Here is a 22,751-nt window from a genome sequence, read left to right as displayed (position 1 = left end):
AGTGAGTACACCCCTAAATGAAAATGTCCAAATTGGGCCCAAAGTGTCAAGATTTTGTGTGGCCACCATTATTTTCCAGCACTGCCTTAACCCTCTTGGGCATGGCGTTCACCAGAGCTTCACAGGCTGCCACTGGAGTCCTCTTCCACTCCTCCATGACGACATCACAGGGCTGGTGGATGTTAGAGACCTTGTGCTCCTCCACCTTCCGTTTGAGGATGCCCCACAGATGCTCAATAGGGTTTAGTCCATCATCTTCACCCTCAGCTTCTTTCGCAATGCAGTGGTCATCTTGGAGGTGTGTTTGGGGTCATTATCATGTTGGAATACTGCCCTGCAGCCCAGTTGCCGAAGGAAGGGGATCATGCTCTGCTTCAGTATGTCACAGTACATGTTGGCATTAATGGTTCCCTCAATGAACTGTAGCTCCCCAGTGCCGGCAGCACTCATGTAGCCCCAGACCATGACACTCCCACCACCATGCTTGACTGTAGGCAGGACACACTTGTCTTTGTACTCCTCACCTGGTTGCCGCCAAACACGCTTGACACCATCTGAACCAAATAAGATTATCTTGGTCTCATAATCCATGTCCTTAGTCTTCTTGTCTTCAGCAAACTGTATGCCAGCTTTCTTGTGCATGATCTTTAGAAGAGGCTTCCTTCTGGGATGACAGCCATGCTGACCAATTTGATGCAGTGTGCGGCGTATGGTCTGAGCACTGACAGGCTGACCCCCCACCCCTTCAACATCTGCAGCAATATTGGCAGCACTCATATGGCTATTCGTTGAGGGAACCATGAATCCCAACATGTACTTTGACATACTGAAGCAGAGCATGATCAGTATGCAGTATTCCAGCATGATAACGACCCCAAACAGACCTCCAAGATGACCACTGCCTTGCTAAAGAAGCTGAGGGTGAAGGTGATGGACTGGCCAAGCATGTCTCCAGGCCTAAACCCTATTGAGCATCTGTGGGGCATCCTCAAATGGATGGTGGAGGAGCACAAGGTCTCTAACATCCACCAGCTCCGTGATGTTATCATGGAGGAGTGGAAGAGGACTCCAGTGGCAGCCTGTGAAGCTCTGGTGAACGCCATGCCCAAGAGGGTTAAGGCAGTGCTGGAAAATAATGGTGGCCACACAAAATATTGACAGTTTGGGCCCAATTTGGACATTTTCACTTAGGGGTGTACTCACTTTTGTTGCCAGTGGTTTAGACATTAATGGCTGTGTGTTGAGTTATTTTGAGGGGACAGCAAATTTACACTGTTACACAAGCTGTACACTCACTACTTTACATTGTAGCAAAGTGTCATTTCTTCAGTGTTGTCACATGAAAAGATATAATCAAATATTTACAAAAATGTGAGGGGTGTACTCACTTTTGTGAGATACTGTAATAACGCTCAGTGGTAGTGCATGGATTAAACTGAGCAGTATGAGAGTATGGCTAGAAGTAGAAATTTGGAATTAAATCAGTTTTGAGAGTATGTGTGCATTTTAAATGTAATATTAAACTGATTTTTAAAAGGTTTATATAACATTGTATGTATCAAAGTTCAAGAGTTGCCTGAACACAAAATGGTGCTAGAGTAGCATATAAAGAGTTAATTGGACTTCCTGTATTTTTGTCCCTGAAGAAATTTGAGCTGCTGTGAGACATTCCACTACAATAATGGCAGAACATCTAGCTCTGCATTCGGTTAGGACCATGGCTGTCCGTATGCTACTTCGGCCTACCACAGCCAGTTTGAACATACGGAGAATGGCAGGAGGAAATGCTACTGCTTCTGTATCGCCTGGGCACCTAAGGACTAAGGCTGACCTCTCTGAGCTCTCTCTTTCCACAATAATGTACAGGATGATTTTTCAAGGGTTTTACAATCGCATGCATGAGCTACAGGTACAGTACGCTCAGCAAAGTGGCCTGTTCTCCTGTGGGGACGTTTATTTTATATCACTGTTGGTGATCTTAATACTTGACAGACATTGGAACTACAGACTATGCCTTCATAAATTTATTATGGTTTGAGGAGTGAAAACAGAACTGTAGAAGAAGAAGGAATTGAGTGAACTTAGTACAAGGGGGATTTTATCATTTGGAAACAAACAGTTGCTCTGTTTATTATGTAGTTAATGCTACATTTTGTCAATGGCATTGACATTTTTTCTCTTTGTGATTTCCCTAGCTGTATGAAAAACAACTAAATGGCCCCATGTACAAAGTAAAAACTGGCAACATGATTACTATTTGTATAAGTAGTGGGGAACTGCTGGAGGAACTGTTGAGAAAAGATATGAAGTTCCCATGTAGAGGAGACATGAGCATGTGGACTGAATATCGAGAGTTGAAGGACTTAGGTTATGGCCCTTTCACTGTGTAAGCCAGATCCACCTTTTACACTATTGCTTTTCAGCTCTACTGTGTGATTGGCTTATTTTGAGACTTAAATTGTGTAAATGACATGGCAATTAGAGTTAAATTCATTTTAATTTATTCACTGAACTGAAAAAGTACTTAGAAATATTATTTCTCATGGAATAATATTTTAATCATAGGAAGTAGATTTGCAGTGGGTGCAGGTGTGGGAAGTTCTGGTTGTTGTTTAAGTGTGTTAAATATGCTATTTTGAACAGAGAAGGAGAAAAGTGGTACAAACTCCGATCTATGCTGAATAAACGAATGCTTCATCCAAAGGATGCAATGAAGTATGAGAATGTGGTTAATGAAGTGGTCACAGATTTTATCAAAAGGATATGCTATCTATGCAAGATGAGTTCCACTGGAGACCTGGTACCCAACATGTCCAATGAGCTGTACCGTTTCAGTCTAGAAGGTATGGCTTGTCAGGTCTTATGTGTAACTGCAAAAAAAATGATCTTAACCAATTATTGGCTTATAGTGGATGTGAAGAGACAAATATAACATAAGGATAAACCAATTTAATGTCTGATTTAAGCATTTCACCTTTCTGTCCTAATTCCTGTTTATTCAGGAATCTCCCGCATACTGTTTGAGACTCGGATTGGCTGTCTAGAAGAAGAGATTCCAGCTGAGACTCAAAACTTCATCAACTCCATTGCCCAGATGTTTACTTATAATCTGCCTGTGTCCCTGCTTCCCAAGTGGACACGCAATTATTTGCCATTCTGGCACCGCTTCGTGGGTGGTTGGGATGGAATCTTCAAATTCGGTGAGATGATGAAGAAATTGCTGTAACATCAAATAGCTTTCTCTATCTCTTAGTATCTCTGTAAAAGAAATGTACCATATATACCATATTGTAGTATACATTATGCTTTATGATCTCATGTGTTGGCTTATTTAAATTGAGAAAAATATCTGAAACTCTGAATAGCCTGCAAGCTAATTGACAGAAAGATGGAGGATATTCAGATGCGCCTGGATGCAGGTCAGGAAGCTGAAGGAGGGTATCTCAGCTACTTGCTCTCCAACACCAACATGACCAAAAAAGATGTGTATGGGAGCATTACTGAACTGCTCCTGGCAGGAGTGGACACAGTAAGGATAGCATTGACTTTGAGTGTTGGTCCAAGATTTATGGTTCTTAGTGATGGAGAATAAGATAGAATGAAATGTCATATCATATCTTTTAAAGACATCCAACACTATGATGTGGGCCTTGTACCTGCTCTCACGGCATCCAAAGACACAGGACACACTGTATCAAGAAGTGACCAGCATTGTAAATGGGGACAAAATTCCTACGACTCAAGACATAAACAGCATGCCTTACCTCAAAGCTGTCATCAAGGAGACTCTAAGGTGGATGTTCGAAAGGAGAGAAATAAATGAAATACAAAACAGTGTTATAATGGGTGCATGAATTTGTTAAGGCCAGTCAACCACAGTTTACCACTATCTGTGCAGGGCAGAAATGTAGCATTATATCATGGGTAGTTAGGACATTTAACATAAAATAAACTGAGTCATTATAGAGAATTTGTATTTGTTTTTTGATCTATTATTAACACTATTATGTTCATGTATAGAATGTACCCAGTTGTTCCCACAAATGGACGTATTTTGTCAGGAAGTGAGGTGGTAATTGGAGGACACGTCTTCCCTAAAAAGGTAATTGTTTTTTATAGTATGTATTGGCTCCCTAAAATCATTGTTTAAATAATCAACTGCCTTTATGAACAGACCTCGTTTGTGATCCACCATTATGCGATCAGTCATGATGAGACAGTATTCCCTGAACCAAGAATCTTCAAGCCTGAACGCTGGTTACGGGATGGGAGGGAAAGATCTAACCCATTCGGCTCCATCCCTTTTGGGTTTGGAGTCAGAGGGTGTGTTGGTAAACGTATCGCTGAACTGGAGATGCACCTGGCTCTGGCAAGGGTAAGAAACCAGAGATCATTTACAAAGTTTTATCTACCTGTTTATTTATTATTAGTTATTCACAGTGGACCACATTCAGAGTTGATGACCTACAGTAAGTTCAAAATATTAATAAAAAAGTTTGCAGGTCATACATGGTAATTTTCTGGTTGTTCTTTTTGACCAACAGTCTTCCATCAGTTTTAATGGCTCTGATACAACGGTAGAGCAGAATATAAATGGCTGAGCACATATTGAATGGGTAGCCAATTGCAGACAGGTTCTGGTTGATGCATTGCTGTGATCTTAAAAGGAAGTGTCAGGATCGGGACCAATCGGTACAGTCCATTATGCTAGTGAGTCCTGAACAGAGTCCCACATTTCAATTGATTTTTGTGGGGCATCAAGTGAGATGGGAATGGGGCAAAATGATTATGAGAGTACTAAACACAAGACCATTCAACATGTTCACAACTGTTTTCACTATTGGCTATAGCAAGACCAGTGTAATTCCCATATCAGTAATACGGTTACTCTGGATGTTCTCTATTGTTGTCTTGCAAAGAAAGTAATGAGGATGGGTACGAGAGGTTTGTTCTCCTTGGTCTGCAAAATGAAGACACTGCTGGGCTTCAGAGGGCCCAGGTGTGGTCCTCTGTGATGTGCACACCAAGGAATTCTTGACAGACTTTGTTCAGAGCCAATCCCAGGAATAGTAGGGAATACACTCTGGAAGAGATGCATGTCCATAGGGCACAGTGGACACACACAAAGGGGCAATTTGGAAGGGCAATATTCCTCTGATTTTGACTGACTCTGCACTATTCATTACACATTTTAAATCAACTCTGAATGTGACCTCCTGAATATATTTTTTATATTTAGTATCCAATCACATACTGAATGTTCAGGTGTTGAACTGCTGTATTTTCATTATATAGATGATAAAGCTGTTTGAAGTGAAGCCGGATCCCAGCATAGGAGAGGTCAAAGTTCTTAATCGCATTGTGCTTGTGGCAGACCGACAAGTCAATTTTCGTTTTCTGGAGCGGAAAGATACACATGCTTACAGTCAGGATTATTAACTTTGGCCAGGCTTTGTGACAGGAGGAGTCCACCTGCTCTCTCCAAAGCCCATTCCTCCAAGGACAATTTGTCAAAAGTGCAATGTGCAATGGTATAACAGTTTCAAGATTTCTGATTCCAGAACGCTGATTGAATTTGTAGAATGATCATAAGTATGCCACTGCTTCTTTGGCTCAATAGTCTGCACCTATAACAATGCATTTTTAAGATACTTTTAAGCAAATTACAGTCACAGCTAAACACTGACAATGATTTGCACTGTGCCTCTGCTCGGGTTATAGCTATCAGAATGTTAAAAAAATTAATTATAGCAAATATTTTTGGAAAAAACATTGAAAATAAGTAGCCATGAATACTGAATATGTAACCACTAAATAAACCATTATAAGCAATTGTACTTTCTTGATAAATTTCCTATACACAGGTATAGGTATATGCAGGACATCGTAAATACACCTATATTCACATGCTCATTCACAATTAGCGGAAATTTAGCATTATCCACCTCCTTGCATGGTTTTGGCAGGTGGCAAGAAACCAGAGAACCCAGAGAAAATTCACATGCACATGGGAAGAAAATGTGACAAACCACATAGACATTATCCCAAGTTTGGGATTGAAACAAGGACCCTGGAGCTACACCACCCTGTATAAGATGGCAATGCAACCCACTGCACCACCATGCCATCCTTTATTTCATAGTGCTTAATAATACCATATAGGGATTTTTTGCTAATGGAGGGATGCTCTATCTACCTCAATGAATTGCAACAGTAGTTTGACTGATGAAATAGTACACATTGTTCATTTCCTAGCTGAAAATTCAGCTTTGTCTGTTAAAATAAGCGTAGGGTGTGCTGGTCCAGTTGGCCATCTTTTCCAGCTGGTAAGTTATTTTTCTTTTTACTTCACTTATTGATCAATGATACAGTATAGGTAATACTTGTTTATAATGTAGTATACTTCCAAAACAGTATTCAGAAATAATTTCCTTTCTGCCAGCATTTAACAAAGATCATCGACCAGTTTCACAGTCTCGACCTCCCTGCTGAAAAAAGTAAACAATAGAAACCATCATAGAACTTCTAATGGTTTCCACTACAAATACTATTACAAACCATAAGCTAACCATTAATACCATTACCATTATTGGTCCTTAATGGTATCTACTAGACATAACATGCCAATACTAAAATGCAACAGATTACCAGTAGAGACCCACGCACCATTACAGTTTCCATTAAAACCAATACAATTCCATTTATAACCATTAAATCCGTTAAAAATCTGTGAGGGTTTCTATTGTTTGTTTTTCAGCAAGGCTGTGTTTTGGCAGCTGATCAGACTTTGGGTTAGAAAAAAAAAAGGATTTATTTATGGATTATTTGTATGCTCCATGGTAGTAAAAAAAAACAAACAAAAAAAACTAATGCTTTTGTGTCTGTACATTTTATGGTGTAGAGGTTTTATACTGTGTGGCGTGGAGGTACTTTCTTTTCAGAATGTGAGACTATTTAAGGCTGCAGTACTGAAGTTTTAAATCTCTATCGCCATCTATGTTTGAAACATAAAATTGCAAGTTACTTGTGGAATCTTTATTTTTATTTTTTATTTTTTTACGTGCGCTGTGCTTCGGCACTGCTCCTCTGCGCGGATGAATCTGATGGTTAGAGGTGTTCTTATCATGGTTGCCAAGTCCGTTATAATACCCGACTTTGAGATTCTTTGGGATTTTTCTAAAATTGCTTCAAAAAAATCCCGGACGCGGGTTGCTCAATAATTATATTTGTTATTTTTTAACTAAACAAATTTCCGTACATCAGCTTTAATATGAGACTGAATACTGACCGTAGTCCTAATAGGTTCTTAACATGACTGAAAGCTGGAAGAGTTTCCTCTTTCCACCAGGTGGGGGCAGTAGTATTGTGAGTCATACGGAACAAATCCGCCATTACAACGAAGAAGAAAATGTTGTTGCGTATTGGCAGTGTGTTCGTTGTAGAGAAGGTGTCGCTAATAAGATAAACAAAAAGTTTTTTTTTTGTTTTTTGTTTTTTTTTAAATTGTGGATTCGGTCGTTTTGATTGTATGTATGGGATTTAACCAAGGAAATGACTACAGCTTTGTATTATGAAGCGTACAGTGAGTAAGCCAGCTAACCTCGTTAGCAAGGTAATAGCTAGTTTGCTACCAAGGCTTTTTATTAAAAGAATTCCTTATAATTGAACTATAAGGTTACTGGGAGATAGTCAAAAACTTCATTCCAGTTTACAGACAGTTTTGAAAGGTTTCTGTTTCATTGTTGCGCTTGAAATGTGATCAGTCCCTATCTGTGTAAACTAACAGGTCATGGGGCATATTGTTAAGCAGTAGTCTAATATTGAGCCTGTTTGTTATAGTGTACTTTAGTATACAGTCCTGATACCTGGTCACATTTATCCAGAATGAATCCAAATAATATCTTTGGTAGTCAGCAAGGTGCTTTTCAGACACCTAATAATGTCAGTCAGAGTAGTGGCCTGTTCCAGTCACTTTGTCAGCAAGGTACAAGGGGGACGACACCTAACATTGGCTTTGGGCAGAGGTCTCCCTTTGGCCAGCCTTCAGCTTTTAGCCAGCCATCGGTTTTTGGTCCGGGGTCTGCACAAACATCTGTTTTTGGCCAAACATCATCATTTGGTCAGTCACCCTCTTTTGGTCAAGGTGGTGGATTAGGACAGCCCTCCTCTTTCTCCTCCACTTCTCAAGCACCAGCTTTTGGACAACCAACTTTGGGTCAGGCAACACTTGGATTTGGAGCACCTCCTCCACCTTCTACAGGACAGAGTCAGACTCCTGCGTTTGGTCAGGTGCAAGCATTTGGTCAGACATCTGGATTTAGCATTTCCTCCAGTAACTCACAGCTGCCGAGTAATTCCATGAACACCGGAGGATTTCAGCCCAATTTTGGTCAGCCATCAGCTTTTGTTACTACAAGTTCTGCTGTTAGTGGCCAGAGCAATACACAGACTAGTGCCTTTGGGACAAATTTTAACTTCAAGCCTCCAAATGAAACGGTCTTCAAACCTATTTTCAGTGTGAGTCCAGTACCTCCCAGTGTCCAACATCTTCCAGCTCCTGAGCCTTTTGTTTCATCTAAGCCAGTTACAGGTGGTTCGGATAGCAGTGGTCCTGGTAGCTCTGGTGGCTCGCTTTTCACAAGTGTAAAACCAAACACTCTAGGTTTCAGTTTCTCCCAGCCTGGTGCAGTCCCTTCTGCATCAGTTACAAGTGCTAGCATGTCTCAGCCTGCAGGTGGAATGATTGGTGGAAACACTCTCCAATTCACGTTCTCTCAACCTGCCAATCCCTCCAGCAGCAGCAGCATCACCGCCACTTCTCAACCCACCAGCATTTCCAGCAGTTCTTCTGCATTTAGCTTCCCTGCAAAAGTTATTCAGCCCCAGACAGCTTTTGGACAACCTTCAATTGCATTTAGTGGTTCAAAACCTGAAGATGGCCCAGAAGTGAGAAATGAGGAGAGCCCAGGAGAGGGAGCTTTTGGAAGTCTTGGGAAGGGAATGAAACGGAAAGAAGAGCCCATTGACCCAAATGCTAGTCAAGGAAAAAGTTACAAAGTTGAGGAAGCACAAGGTGAATCTGTTGGCCCTAGAAATCCATCTAAGCGACCACTTATTAGGAGTCGAGGAGCTACAGGCGGACTGTTTATAAATGCTTTGAGTGGTCTGATGAAGGTGTCAGTCAACACCGCTAAGAAAGACGAGCGAACCATTGACAGGGCTCCTGGGGAGAGACCAGACCCTCCAGTTCCAGATGTGGATGCTCCACTTATCCCAACTAGACCTCAGGCTCCTATAAGACATGTTCTGGAAAAAGGAGAGAAACCTGGTGAGTTTAATTGTTTGTTTTGTATTTATGTCTGTTGTGGTTAAGCTAGATTTACAATTAAGTTGAGATGTGAACTAAACTCTAGTAATTCCTGCACTATGGTATCATATTTAAAATTAGGCTGTTTATATCTTTGCAGTTTCTGAGCCTCAAGTAGAGAAACTTATCCCATCTCGAAGAGCTGAACATAGGGAGAGCACTGACAGCCTGGCTGGTCTTTCTCCTGAATTCAGTGTCATACAGTGCAAGGGTATCCCACCCAACCTCAACCGGAAAGACCTAGTCAAAAAACATTTTGGACGCTTTGGGAAAGTGCACAGAGTGTACTGCAGACCTGAAAAGAATCTTGCTATTGTACATTTCCATGATAGTGTAAGTTTTTGTGAAAAGAAATGTTTTTGATAATATTAATATTGAATGTGCATAAAACATGTATACAGCATTATGGGTTATCGGTTCCTAATGCTAATATTCACCTCTATTACAGGCGTCTGCATCAGTGGCAAAAAAGAAGGGGAAACATTTCCATGGGATTGAAATACATCTATTTTTACAAAGAAAGAAACAAAGTGAGTGCATTAACCATGTTTCAGTCTGTAAATTCGTTTATCTCATTACATGATGAATCCATGAAAACCTCCTTTGCCAGTTTGTGACTATTCTGTAAAAATGTTATTGAAATATTTATCTGTTCAGGCCCAGGAACAAAAAGAGAGAGACCTTCAGAAGTCAAGGATGCAGATAGTGCAGAAGAAGAGTCAAGGCCAGAGGGCTCTCAACTCACCCCACTGCGAAAACCACTGCCCAGATCTCCTGCTATCAGCACCTCACTTGTTAAAGAGTAAACACCTCAAATTATCTTGTTCATTTGCACAAGTATTAATTTAAAGTTTAAGTATTTTTAAATACTTTTGTGTGAATTTGGTACCAACAACGCATTCAAGTTTACATGAATATTTTTAATGCCCTTACAAAGCCGTATACACAACTCCCCCAGCTTTAATTTTAATCACTTTTACTCAGCTTGCCCTAGTATGACTTAAGTTAAGCTTGCTGCTTACACCTGCCTTGTGGTATACCCACTGGTCATAATACAGTTTACTGAAGTATGTTTTGTTCTTTCAGATCTCCTGCCAAGAAGTCCTCTGTAGCCAAAACTCTCCAGTTTGACAGTGACCCCCAACAGGATGTGAGCTCTGAGGGTCAGAGTGTAGATCGACCAGTGATCATCATGCCATCATCCCTTCAGCCTCTGATTGGTCAGATAGGTGAAACAGCAGAGGAAAAGTACCGCCTTCTCGAGCAGAGAGACAAGATTCTTCGCCAACGTAAATATACGTCATTATTCACCTACATGCCATTTCAGCTATTTTTGTTTTAGGTGTAACTACAGAATTGTGTTTTTTTTCTTCTTCTTTTGTAGTGAGACCAAAGAGAACTGACTTGGACATGTCCAAAGTGTTTGTGGGCACGTGTCCGGATATGTGCCCAGAGAAGGAGCGCTACATGAGAGAAACTCGCAACCAACTGAGCGTTTTCGAGCTTGTTCCGGATACAGAGAAGGTTTCTCCTCAAATTTCCAGTAGTGCAATAAAATCCTTCTCATATTAAATGTAAAATTATACTTTAGATCACTTTTATTAGCCTGAATGTCTTCATCAACACTGTAATTTCCAGTTGGTAGTTAGTCTGTTTGGGCCACCATTTCGGAAACATGGCAGCCCGAAGATCAGTGAGAGACACCAACATGCCATAACAGATAAAATATGGACAGTTTTTAAATTCCAGCAATTGAATTGAATCTGTTCTGCTTTACAGGTGGACCACTGTGCTGCCATTAAAGAATACAGCAGGTCTTCGGCTGACCAGGAGGAGCCTCTCCCTCATGAGCTACGGCCTCTGCCAATTCTGAGCATGACAATGGACTATTTAGTCACTCAGATAATGGACCAGGGTGAGGGTAACTACAGAGACTGGTACGACTTTGTTTGGAACAGAACCAGAGGAATTCGCAAGGTGTGCTTCACTGCTTCTCTATACATACTCTTTGTGGTGGTGTTAAAAGCTGACCTCGCTCTTTTATTGGTGTGCGTTACTGTAGACTGCAGACATGTCCATGTCATGTGTCTCCACAGGATATTACACAGCAGCACCTCTGTGACCCGGTGACTGTGTCTCTAATAGAGAAATGCACTCGCTTCCACATCCACTGTGCCCACCATCTGTGTCAGGAGCCTATGATGTCCTTTGATGCCAAGATTAATAATGAGAACATGACCAAGTGCCTCCAGAGCCTGAAAGAGATGTATGAGGACCTGGCCACCAAGGATGTGTACTGCCCCAAAGAGGCAGAGTTCCGGCAGTACAGCGTTCTGCTCAAACTCAACGATGGTGATATTCTTCGGTATGCTTTTCGATAGTAATGAAATATATTGCATTTAGACTGTGGCTTGATGTCCTCCTTTCCTTCCCCAAATATTTGAACAAATAGCCTTTGGTCATACTTTACAGTCCTATGTATGTTGCCAATGATATGGTAAGGATCAGCTTAATTTGATCAACCGGATTTGTTTTTGTTTGTTGTTCAGCGAGGTTCAACAATTTCGCAAAGAAGTCCGGGACTCTGTAGAGGTGAAGTTTGCGGTCCAAGCTTTTGCAGCCCTTAACAGCAACAACTTTGTCCGATTCTTCAAACTGGTGAAAGCAGCATCTTACCTATCTGGCTGCATTCTCCACAGATACTTTAACCAAGTGAGTGCTGATTAGACAAGTAATTATACACGAATACTACGATCTGCAATAAAAAGATGCAAAAAACTTAACATCTAATTGAATAAAAAGAACACCTACATGATACATAAGTGTATCAAGATTACTGAATTTTGATTAATGTCTAAGAAATTCTCAGACTAAATTGTTACTCGTTGATTAAAGAGCAAGATGAACCGAGTAAACAGGTGGAATCAGGTGTGACTCTTGACGGGTTAGGTGAAATCCTGCAGCACTCACCCTTTGCAGATACATTCTGATGCATGTAGAATAGGATGTTTTTTTTCTTGTTGTTGTTTTTTTTTTTTTTGCTTTCTTTCTTTTTTTCTTTTTTAAATGGTGCCGAGTTTTGTATTGTGTCTTAGTTAAGTCAGACACCATTGTGCAAGGCATTAATATGGCAAACAGAGCAAGCAGTGTTTTCTGTATCTTGGATACACTTGTGATTGATTTATCGTTATTTTTATTTTATGATGATAGGTAAGGTGTTCTGCACTGAAAGCCTTGAATGTAGCCTACACTGTGGGCTCTCAGAGGTCTACCTCTTTCCCTGTGGAGGACTTGGTCCGAATGCTTATGTTTCGCAATGCTTCTGAAGCCACTGACTTTCTGCAGCTTTATGGGCTTAACGTTGCTGATGGGTAAGGTCCTCTATATTCGGAACGTTTCCTATCTTGTCTGGCTAGATTTACTATTTACAGTTTAACATATATCTTCTGTTGGTTTTGAAGAGTTTAATGTGAATTTCACTATTAAAGTGGTAGATGGATGGTTTTTCATTGTGTAATTTCTCTAGCGTGGTTGAGCTGAGTCGTACTGCGTACCAAGAGCCAGAGCTACCCATTCCTCCGAAGAGATCAGTTGCCATTGAGAAGAAGAAGATGGTGCTGATTGGGGAGGTTATGAACGGAGGCCCACTGCCCAACCCACCACAGCACACACCAATCTGCAGCTTTGACTCAAACAATAAATACAGGGGAGATTTAGCTTCCTTGGAGTCATTGCCAGCTGCCACAAAAGGTTGGGTAACCTACCTTGTAGTAGTAATCAAATTGTGATCTTGTAGTAAGTCAAGGCAACTTGTGATAAAACCTGTAAATTGATCCCAAAGTAGCTTTATAAACTATGCCTGCTTAGGCATCTACTTTGATTTATTTCTACTAGATATTCAAAATTATCATAATAGTAGAGAAAATCTTCATAGACACTGTCTATGATCCCAACCATCTGCCATGGTGCCCTGTTTCCTACAACTGGCATAGTGCATAATGAGTATTCTGGATACTCTAAGATACATAATTTGGATGCTAACCCATTTAATGAGCACATTACATTGCCCTCCACTAATATTGGCACCCTTGATAATTGTGAGCAAAGAAGGCTGTGAAAAATTGTCTTTATAGTTTAACCCTTTGGTATTTTGTTTAAAAAAAAAAAATCACAAAAATACTCTGCTCTCATAGATATCAAACAATTGCAAATGCACACAAGTTTATGCAAAAAAAAATGGTTAAATATAGGTGTGCAACAATTATTAGCACCCTTTTCGTCAATACTTTGTGCTACCTCCCTTTGCCAAGATAACAGCTCTGAGTCTTCTCCTATAATACCTGATGAGGTTGGAGAATACATGGCAAGGGATCAGAGACCATTCCTCATTACAGAATCTCTCCAGATCCTTCAAATTTCGAGGTCCACGCTGGTGGACTCTCTACTTCAGTTCACCGAAGCAGTTTTCTATGGGTTTCAAGTCAGGGGACTGTGATAGCCATGGCAGGACCTTGATTTTTTGGTCAGTAAATAATTTTTCTGTTGATTTTTGATGTATGTTTTGGATCATTGTCCTGCTGGAAGATCCAACCACAGCCCATTTTAAGCCATTATATCTGATGATATTTGGTAAAGTCCATGATTCCATGTATCCTAACAAAATGTCCAGGTCCTCTGGCAAAAAAACAGCCCCAAAACATTAAAGAGCCGCCACCATATTTAACCGTGCGCATGAGGTACTTTTCCATAAGGCTACCTCTCTGTGTGCACCAAAACCACCTCTGGTGTTTACTGCCAAAAAGCTCTATTTTGGTTTCATCTGATCATAGAACCCATCCCATTAGAAGTTCAGTAGTGTCTGGCAAACTGAAGACGCTTGAGATTGTTTTTGGATGAGAGTAGAGGCTTTTTTCTTGAAACCCCTCCAAATGATGTAGGTGAGATCGTAGTTTTGGAGACTTTCTGACCCCAAGACACAACTAACTAAGCAATTCTCCAGTTGTGATCCTTGGAGATTTTTTGGCCACTCGAACCATCCTCTTCACAGTGTGTTGAGACGATATAGACACGTCCAGTTCCAGGTTGATTCATAACATTTCCAGTTGACTGGAACTTCTTAATTATTGCCCTGATGGTGGAAATGGGCATTTTCAATGCATGTGCTATTTTCTTATAGCCACTTCTCATTTTGTGAAGCTCAACAACGTTTTGCCACACATCACAGCTATATTCCTTGGTCTTACCTGTTGTTATGAATGATTAAGGGAGTTTGACCTGTGTGTTACCTCATATTTATACCCCCGTGAAACAGAAAGTCATGGTTGAACAATTTCCTGTTCCTTGTCACCCAGGTGTACTAAAAAAAGTAAAATATCAATGGGAATATACTTCAAATATATTTTTCCTCATGAATTCATATGACGAAAAATGTGTTCTTTGCAGTTGTTTGACATCCATGAGAGCAGAGTATTTTTGTGAATCCTTTAAACAAAATATCAAAAGGTTAAACAATAAAGACAATTTTTCACAGCTTTCTTTGCTCATATTTACCAAGGGTGCCAATATTAGTAGAGGGCACTGTAGATGTTCTCCATCTTTTTGCACATGACTAATGAAAGGCAAGACACTTAAAATTGTACATTATATAGTGAATAGAGTGTGGGTTCAGATATATGTTAAGTCTGTAACACAGTCACATGACTGTGCAGAGTGGGCTGCTTACCGTCTCTTATATTCTGCAGTGAAACCCCCGGTTGAACTGGACCCAAGGCCTCAGCTTAAACCCAAATTGCTGGCTGAGCAAAGGCGGTTCATGGAGCCCCCTGCAGCATTGGAGCTGCCCCTAATTGAAGACACACAGGAGACTGGAGAGTCCTTACAACATATTGTACCAGTCCTCCCAATCAACCCCCAACTCATGTTCCAGCCCATTGCTCAGCCCCTTGCTCAGCCCCAGCCTGTCAGACCTCCATCTCCAAAGAGAGAACCAGTATACTCAGACCAGGTGAGGTTGGGTGATGAGGTTTCATAAAAAACACCTTTACCTTTTATGACCTTTTTAAACCAATGGTTTCAATTATTGTAGAAAAACAAATATTAGATTAATACATTGATACATTTGTAAATAATTATCAGCATCATTCTGTGCTCCCTACAGGATTTAATGGCTGAAGTGGTGTCTATGGTGGAGGAGATTCTGACCGATGAAGTGCTAAATATTGCTAAAGCTGGGGCTCAGTACGTCTCTGCAGCTCTGAGGTAGGTACACTCTTAACCACGTTTCACTGCTTTACAAAGTGTCTAGAATAGATTCCAGGCATGATGTAAGCTCGGAGTGCCAGGTGACTTTGGATTAATTTGCAGTATTGATAATTGATTAGATTAAAATAACTCCTTGTCAAAGTGCACATTTGGTTAGGCAGATTTTAATATTGTGCTATGACAATTTCACTCCTTTTCACATCTCTACAGTGTAAGTGAAAGTGAGGTGAAGACAGTGGTCAGTGAGGTTGTGACACAGATGCTCAGAGAAGTGTCTACATCAGAGATCGCTGCTGAGAAGGAGCGAATCGCTGAGGAGAAACGCAAGGTGGAGGAAGACAGGTGTGTGTATTACCCATCGTTCTCTTTGATTTGTTTTCGAATTTTGATTTTGGAATTTCTTTTTGAATTGATTTTGCAAGTAGCTCGTAACTCCTAAGAGTGGCAGTGTCATAAGCTTAACATATTGACATAATGAAAACAGTTGGGAGTTTTTCTTGAAAAATCATAGTCCTATCTTGCATACAGATTATTGATGCTGTCAAGCACATCATACATGCCTTACATCTGTAACTTTTGTGTTTTTGTTCCAGGCGCAGAAAGGAACGAGAGGCCTTCTTGGACAAGCTGAGCTCAGAGCTGTGTGCTGAAATCAGTGAGGAGGTCCTTACCCAGTGCACCAGGGAAATGGCTGATATGGAAATAAAGTTAGTCTCTAAAGCATTGGGTCAAACATGTTAATTTGCTATCACATAATAGAATTGAAAGTATTTTGCTCTTGAAACTGGTCAACAATATATAAAAACACTATATGACCAAAAGTTGCCAACACCTGAACATTAGACCCATTTGTGGTTCTTCCCTAAACTAATGCAACAAACTTGGAAGCACACAATTGTATAGGATGTTTTTTTATAATGTAGCATTACAGAAGGTAGAATTTTTCTTTCACTGGAATTAAGAGCCCAAAACCTGTTCCAGCATGACACTGTCTCTGTACACAAAAAGGAGGTCCATGAAGACACAGTTTGCCAAGGGTGGTGTGGAAGAACTTGAGTGGCCTGCCCAGAGCCCTGACCTCAACCCCACTGGAACACCAACTGCGCCTCAGGCGTCCTCGCCAGAAATCAGTGCCTGATTTTACTAAGGCTTTTTTGACTGAATGAGTAAATCCCCATAGCCACGTGCCAAAATCTAGTGAAAAGCCTTCACAGAAGAGTGACTATTATTATAACCGTCAAAGCAAAGGTGGATTAAATCTGGAATTGTTTAACAAATCACACATGGGTGTGATGGTCAGGTTTCCATGAACATTTGACCATATAGTCTACCTTTCTTTGCATGATATTTGTTAATGTACAATAGTTCAAATAATCTAAATTTTCAAGAGCATATTGAATAAATGTCATTCTCACAGACTTGCGTTGGAAGAGAAAGCCGCACGTGTGGCAAAATGCACAGAGGAGGTGTGTAACAGCTTGGTGGAGGAGACATTGCATATGGAGATTGCCTGCCTGGTCAGAGAGGTATTGGGTGCCCAATTATGGCAGATACACAAGTTTATTAAGAGGTATACTATACTACCTTATCAGTCATTATGTCTTGAGATATTATTTTGTATAAAGAGAATTTTTTTAAATGTTGTGCATGTGCTTCCACACGTGGTTAGGTGGCGTGATGTGGTAGCAGTACGTAGACAGTTGAAGAGGCAGATGCGTGGATTCCCTGCAGCCCCATGCTGTGTTGATCCTCGTTTCAAGCTGAAAGCTTTGGTCCCAAGTGCTCCGTCCTGCCCATCTATGGACACACTTGCTCAAGGCCTCATCAGCCTGGGCAATGCAGGGAATATGGTTGTGTCCTGCACAAGGTGACCTTACCATTTCTATCATGGTGCACATTATATGCATATTAATGTTTAGGACTTCTCGCAGCTGTTAACTGCATTTGATTCTATGTGATGGCAGGTTACTAAAAACAAGGAATGACCTCATCCATCAGATGCGAGTAGACTACTATTACAGTATGTTATTAAGGTGAGAACCTGTGACGGGGCAGATGTAGCTAAGAAAATAGTGGACAGTTTAATGCTAATCAGACTGATTAATAACGTGCTTTTGTTTGATTCCTTCAGTGAGCGTGTGTGGTCTCCTCTTGACCTGCCCACTCTGGTGGCTGAAAGCACCCCTAATCCTCCTGATAGAATCTTCTGGAAAGCCACTCTTCTGCTCCCCAGTGACCAGGACAGTGATATGAGCAGGTAAGTGAGACTACATAGCAGCTCTTGAACCTTGGACTTTTTATTTTTATTTTTATTTTTTAACCCTGGCACTTCTTCAAAAGTGTTCAAAGCAGTCTGTAGAATTATTATTTTTTATTTTATTTTTTACATTATTTTTTCCTTTAGCACACTGACCAAGTGGCTGGAAGTTAAGCTGGGTGGTGGAGAGAAGATGGAGGAGAGCATAGAAGAGTCAGAAGGGAAACTCAGAACTCTGGTCATCAGTAACAGCTTGAGAGATATTGGACAAAAGACCCACAAAGTTCACCTCTGCATAAAGGTGAGACCCTCATATGCTCATTGTTCCTGCTCATATTATTCTGATCTAAACGCCAACCAAAACTGCTGAGTGCTAATGCATCTTTGTTTGTCTGCTTGTTTTAGTTTTGTATAAACTAGTAATTTGTGTAAGTAGGCAACTAATTAATTACTTGTGTAACTACTTTATCAGTAAATATTGTTCTTGGATTTTCCAAATAGATTTTCTTATTTTAAAAAAAGTGTTTGTTTGTTTTTTCCATCAGTTACAATGGGAATCCATAGTGCAGCAGAGCTACTTGTGTACCAACTGAATTTGGAGAAAATACAGAGTCATTCATGACAAAAAAAATGTATAATAATATAAGTTTGCAACGCTTTTGTGATGTTCACAACAGGGCTTGGGATGTCAAGAAATAACAATAAACATGCTTGCTTATCTAGACAAAAATGTGTAATCCATTGAAAAGCTTAAAAAGTTTGATTATTGAATGAGCATGTTGGCTGCGGACTACTTTTGCTAAAACTGCATAAGACTTTATTATTATTATTATTATTACTATTATTATTATTATTATTATTATTATTATTATTATAGCTTAAAAACAAATGTGTCTGTAGGTGAGCCATGGGCCTCTGAGTGAGGATGGGCAGAACCAGTTGGAGGAACAAAATGAGCTCCTAGGTACCAGCTCCCTACTGATGCTCCTGCCCCCTCTGCTCTGCACTGGGCTGGATGATGAGGACGTACCACTGCTGTCCGCCCTCCTCCAGCTGAAGCAGGTTCAGCAGGCCAGTGGCTGGCACACCGCACTTCCTCTGGCACTGCTCATACCTGACCAACTTGAAGGAGCAGTTAATGACCAGAAGTTAGAAGAAGGTATACAAAGTTGAAACAGAATCGCCTCGTTTTATAAGCTTGTGACTCTTTTATAATTATTTTATCATTTCAAAATTTTTTTGATCAATTTAAATTTGAGTTGTCTTCACTTTCTTTCTACAGTCCTTAAGTTGAAGGCATTAGTTCAGGATGGTCTTATTTCAGAATATGTCTTTATCCATCTCTCGCGGAATGTCACTGATGTGCAAGGATCCAAACAGGTCAGTGTCTATCATGCTACTCAGTCCCATCAGTTTAAAATGTTCACAGTGAAAATCAAAATGGGTATTATGGCATCAAAACTAAAGCCTGAATTATTACAAATGTTACATGTGAGCAATGGATAAGTTCCAGTAAATAATGCATGATTTATTTATTTATTTATTTATGTTAAGATTGGTGAAGCTGTGCGTTGGCTGATTGCCCACTCTCCAGCCTCTACAGTTCTCTCCTCTCAGCCTCTGCTGCAGTTTGTAGAAGGAGGGCTGTGTCGCGAGTTTCACAGCAGGTTCCTTTATGACAAGCAGGAGAGGGCACGAGCAGCTCTGTCATGCCAGGAGCCGGAAGTAGTCATCCATCTCTACAACAGTGTGCTGGCCTATCTGGCAGATGTGGTCAGCTCTGAGAGGCTCGTTGGAATCTCCTGGCCCCCGCCCGAATTCTCTTTGCCTGAGAACAGAAAGTTTGTACCACATCTGCAATGGAATTCCCCACAGCACCTGGCCTGGTTGAAAAGAGCCATCCACAATCTGAAGATCCCTGATTGGGAAAGGCCTCACCAAAACAGTATGTCTGTTCAAAGGATTCAAAATTGCGGTGAAAGAGATTACTGGGGATTTTTATGCCTTGGGTGTTGTATAGAATGTACAGATGTATACCTTGGTCACTGTCGTTTGTACTCTGTATAGTGTGTTTGGTATGTTAAAATGTGTTTTGAAGTAACACAGCACTGTATAACAAATATTTCTCTTCCATCAGCTCCATGGCCCCATTTGTGTAGATCCATATTTGAGTATGTGTCCCAGATCCCCAGCTCTGCCCAAAGCCAGCCCCTCCTCATGTCACATCTGGAGCACCTGCTAGCAAGAGTACGTGCTCAACACCTCCGGCGAGACTGTGATGATGAAGCGTGTGATATGCCTTCCTTTAATCACATACCCTGGGATGACATTTTGATCCTCTGCATAGAGCATCGACTGAAAGACTGGCCCTTAGTAGAGAGTCCGGTAGCAGCAGGTGAGGACCGTGAGTAATTGAATTTTAGCTTTACATGTTCAGAACTTTTTTTAACCCTGTCTTTCTGTCTGTTATAGATGCCTTCACTGACAATGGAGAGATTTTGGTGTACTATTACAAAGAGCAGATTAAAGATTTTCTTCCTCCAGAGAGTTGGGTAGCAGCAGTGAAACGCACTCACACAGAGAAACAGCAGAACACAGTAATGTAAGTATCTGAGAGTGGGGAAGCACAGAATTCCCTGCTTCAACGTCCCCCATACTTTTACTTTCTACATGCTGGTAGCTTTATTTAAAGTCATAAAAATATATAAAGATGTCACGATTGTGTAGTCTGTAGCTGCTACTTATAGGTAATCAGAATAAAGAATTCACCTGTTTGGTCACCTGTCATTTCCCACCCATTAGCCATATCTCCCCTACCCAACTACCAAACGGGGAGGGTGAAGATTAACTCTTGCTTCCTCCGAGACATGTGAGACCAACCAAATGCAGGTTTTCAAACTTCTGCATAACAGGAACAATGAACGCTCCAAATCTGCATACATGGCTAGTGTAGCTATGATTAATATGGGAGTTAGTATGCCATCCTTCTCACTCGGAGAGCACAGCCAGTTTGTGGCATAGTCAGGATTCACACTACAGACCTCCCGGTGATGGGGCGAGTGCTTTTCTCTTGTGCCACTCAGAAGCGGTTTGGTGTTAGTTTTCTTTACAACAATTTAAGCGAGCTGGTGGACTGCTAGATTGTGGATTGGACATTGCATTCAGTGTTGATTCTAGGTAAAGCGTTGAATAGTAGTGTTTTTAAGGTCACACTGGCTGAATGAAACTGGCCATATTTGCCCACGTTTGTCACGTATATGTGCCTTACATTCTCCAATATAGAGTTGACATAAATCATTCACACACAACTCGTTTATGTTTTCTCCCAGGTCAAATCCGAGCTCCACAGTCACTCTGACCCCAGCAGCACGGTTTCCCAGACAGAGACTGTTCCAGAGTCAGATAGAGACTGGGGAGAAGCCCTCTGTATTAGACATCTCTCACACTCCTTCACCTCAGGACCTGCTGCCTCAACAACTGCTCTCCAGCATTCAGCAGGAGAAGGCTCAAAGTCAGAGGTTAGTCATTTAAAGTCTCTAGAATTTTTCTAGAGAAATTACATGGAAATTACCTCAGGATACTTTTACCAGGGTTTTATGAACAGTTCACATAAGACCTGTATTAGGTGAGCCTGGAAATATGTGATGTCCAACATCTGGATAAAAGTGGTGAAATCTCTTGTGTGTTCAGGTTTGAAGAACAGCTGCAGCGTTGGTTAGTGTTTGATCCTCTGGACTCGGTCCCCATACCTCTGTTTGTGCCTTCCACACTGCTATCCATGCCTGAAATTCTTGTTCCCAAACAGCACCCCAGTGTATCTGCTGCCTCCATCACACAGGTGGATAAATTATATTTTGCTTACTTATTATTGCCCTAACGGCAATGCCTAGCTCTGCTTTGTCTGTGGAAAATGGGTCGCATTCATCATCTGTGCATTTTTAGTTTTACTCACCACAAATCAATATAAGATGTGATTGAAGTTCATTTTGGACCAGTCTTCTATGCACTATGGTTTAGTAAAACAGTCTAAAATTCATTGCATAATTGGTTTCACTGACATTATGAACCATGCGTATTAAAAAGAAAACAATATCTGGTAGCCCCTATTTATTTTGTGTTGTATGTAAATTGTGCCACATTGCACAGTATTCAAGTTATTTTTGCGTAAACTTAATCTCTCTGCATTTGTTTCAGGATCCTGAAACAGAAGACTCAGTCGAGGTGCCTTCCATTCACAGAAAAAAAGGACCTATATCTCTAACACAACAGCTGAAAGAGCTTGATAGACTGGTATTAGCGAATCAAGAGGAGGATCTGGCATGCAGTTTCAAGCTAAACAGCCTACTGGAGATTATAGAAGACTGAACAATGCTCTCCTGCTACTTTTATAACTGTGTGTCTGCTTAATTGGTTGATATTTGTTATGCAATATATTGATAATGTATTGTGAACTTAAGGTTCTCTCTTGGGTAAAAATGAATGGGGAATTCTTATAATACTGTAAAACCTTATAAAACTGTTCATGATATATTTGGTAAATGACTTGAAAGTATTAGATTTTTCCCCCATTTTCTTTTATAAATATTATGTGTGTTTTTGTTGTTGTTGTTGTTTTTTTTTTGTTTTTTTTTTTTTTTTTTGGGGGGGGGGGGGGTGTTGTTTAGCTAAAAAAAAAATTACTAATAAAAGAATCTATTTAGAACGCCTGGATTCCCCCATCCGTTGTTCCTCACAGTAATGTGCCCACATATTTATGTCTATAAACATTTATGAGAACCCTAGATATGTTTTTATGCTTGTATGTAAAGTTATTAGCTATGATTAATACAGAATGTTGAGATAACTAAAATGTATTTTTGCATATGA

General features: G+C 40.6%; 2 protein-coding genes across 2 annotated transcripts; both read left to right on the top strand.

The window, feature by feature from the left end:
* The first annotated feature begins 1,611 nt into the window (after window positions 1–1,611).
* LOC108266491 (sterol 26-hydroxylase, mitochondrial) lies at window positions 1,612–5,837 on the top strand. Its single transcript, XM_017469880.3, has 9 exons — window positions 1,612–1,909; window positions 2,196–2,386; window positions 2,644–2,843; window positions 3,003–3,200; window positions 3,366–3,529; window positions 3,627–3,793; window positions 4,021–4,102; window positions 4,175–4,375; window positions 5,296–5,837. The coding sequence occupies exons 1-9, from the start codon at window positions 1,682–1,684 to the stop codon at window positions 5,437–5,439; spliced, it is 1,575 nt and encodes a 524-aa protein (XP_017325369.1). The 5' UTR covers window positions 1,612–1,681; the 3' UTR covers window positions 5,440–5,837.
* A 1,414-nt stretch (window positions 5,838–7,251) lies between these two features.
* mcm3ap (minichromosome maintenance complex component 3 associated protein) lies at window positions 7,252–22,751 on the top strand. The gene is made up of 28 exons (XM_017470357.3): window positions 7,252–9,328; window positions 9,468–9,700; window positions 9,816–9,897; window positions 10,025–10,169; window positions 10,454–10,656; window positions 10,752–10,891; window positions 11,147–11,344; window positions 11,464–11,732; window positions 11,917–12,079; window positions 12,578–12,738; window positions 12,894–13,117; window positions 15,109–15,371; window positions 15,525–15,625; window positions 15,839–15,970; window positions 16,222–16,335; window positions 17,046–17,198; window positions 17,298–17,495; window positions 17,593–17,661; window positions 17,760–17,885; window positions 18,033–18,186; window positions 18,786–19,044; window positions 19,168–19,265; window positions 19,440–19,830; window positions 20,023–20,280; window positions 20,358–20,487; window positions 21,215–21,403; window positions 21,576–21,723; window positions 22,080–22,751. The coding sequence occupies exons 1-28, from the start codon at window positions 7,885–7,887 to the stop codon at window positions 22,248–22,250; spliced, it is 6,216 nt and encodes a 2,071-aa protein (XP_017325846.2). The 5' UTR covers window positions 7,252–7,884; the 3' UTR covers window positions 22,251–22,751.

The sequence above is a fragment of the Ictalurus punctatus genome, chromosome 6, assembly GCF_001660625.3.
Source record: "Ictalurus punctatus breed USDA103 chromosome 6, Coco_2.0, whole genome shotgun sequence".
Lineage (NCBI taxonomy): Eukaryota > Metazoa > Chordata > Actinopteri > Siluriformes > Ictaluridae > Ictalurus > Ictalurus punctatus.
The sequence above is the reverse complement of the archived record's forward strand: the minus strand, read 5'-3'. Positions and strand labels throughout refer to the sequence as shown.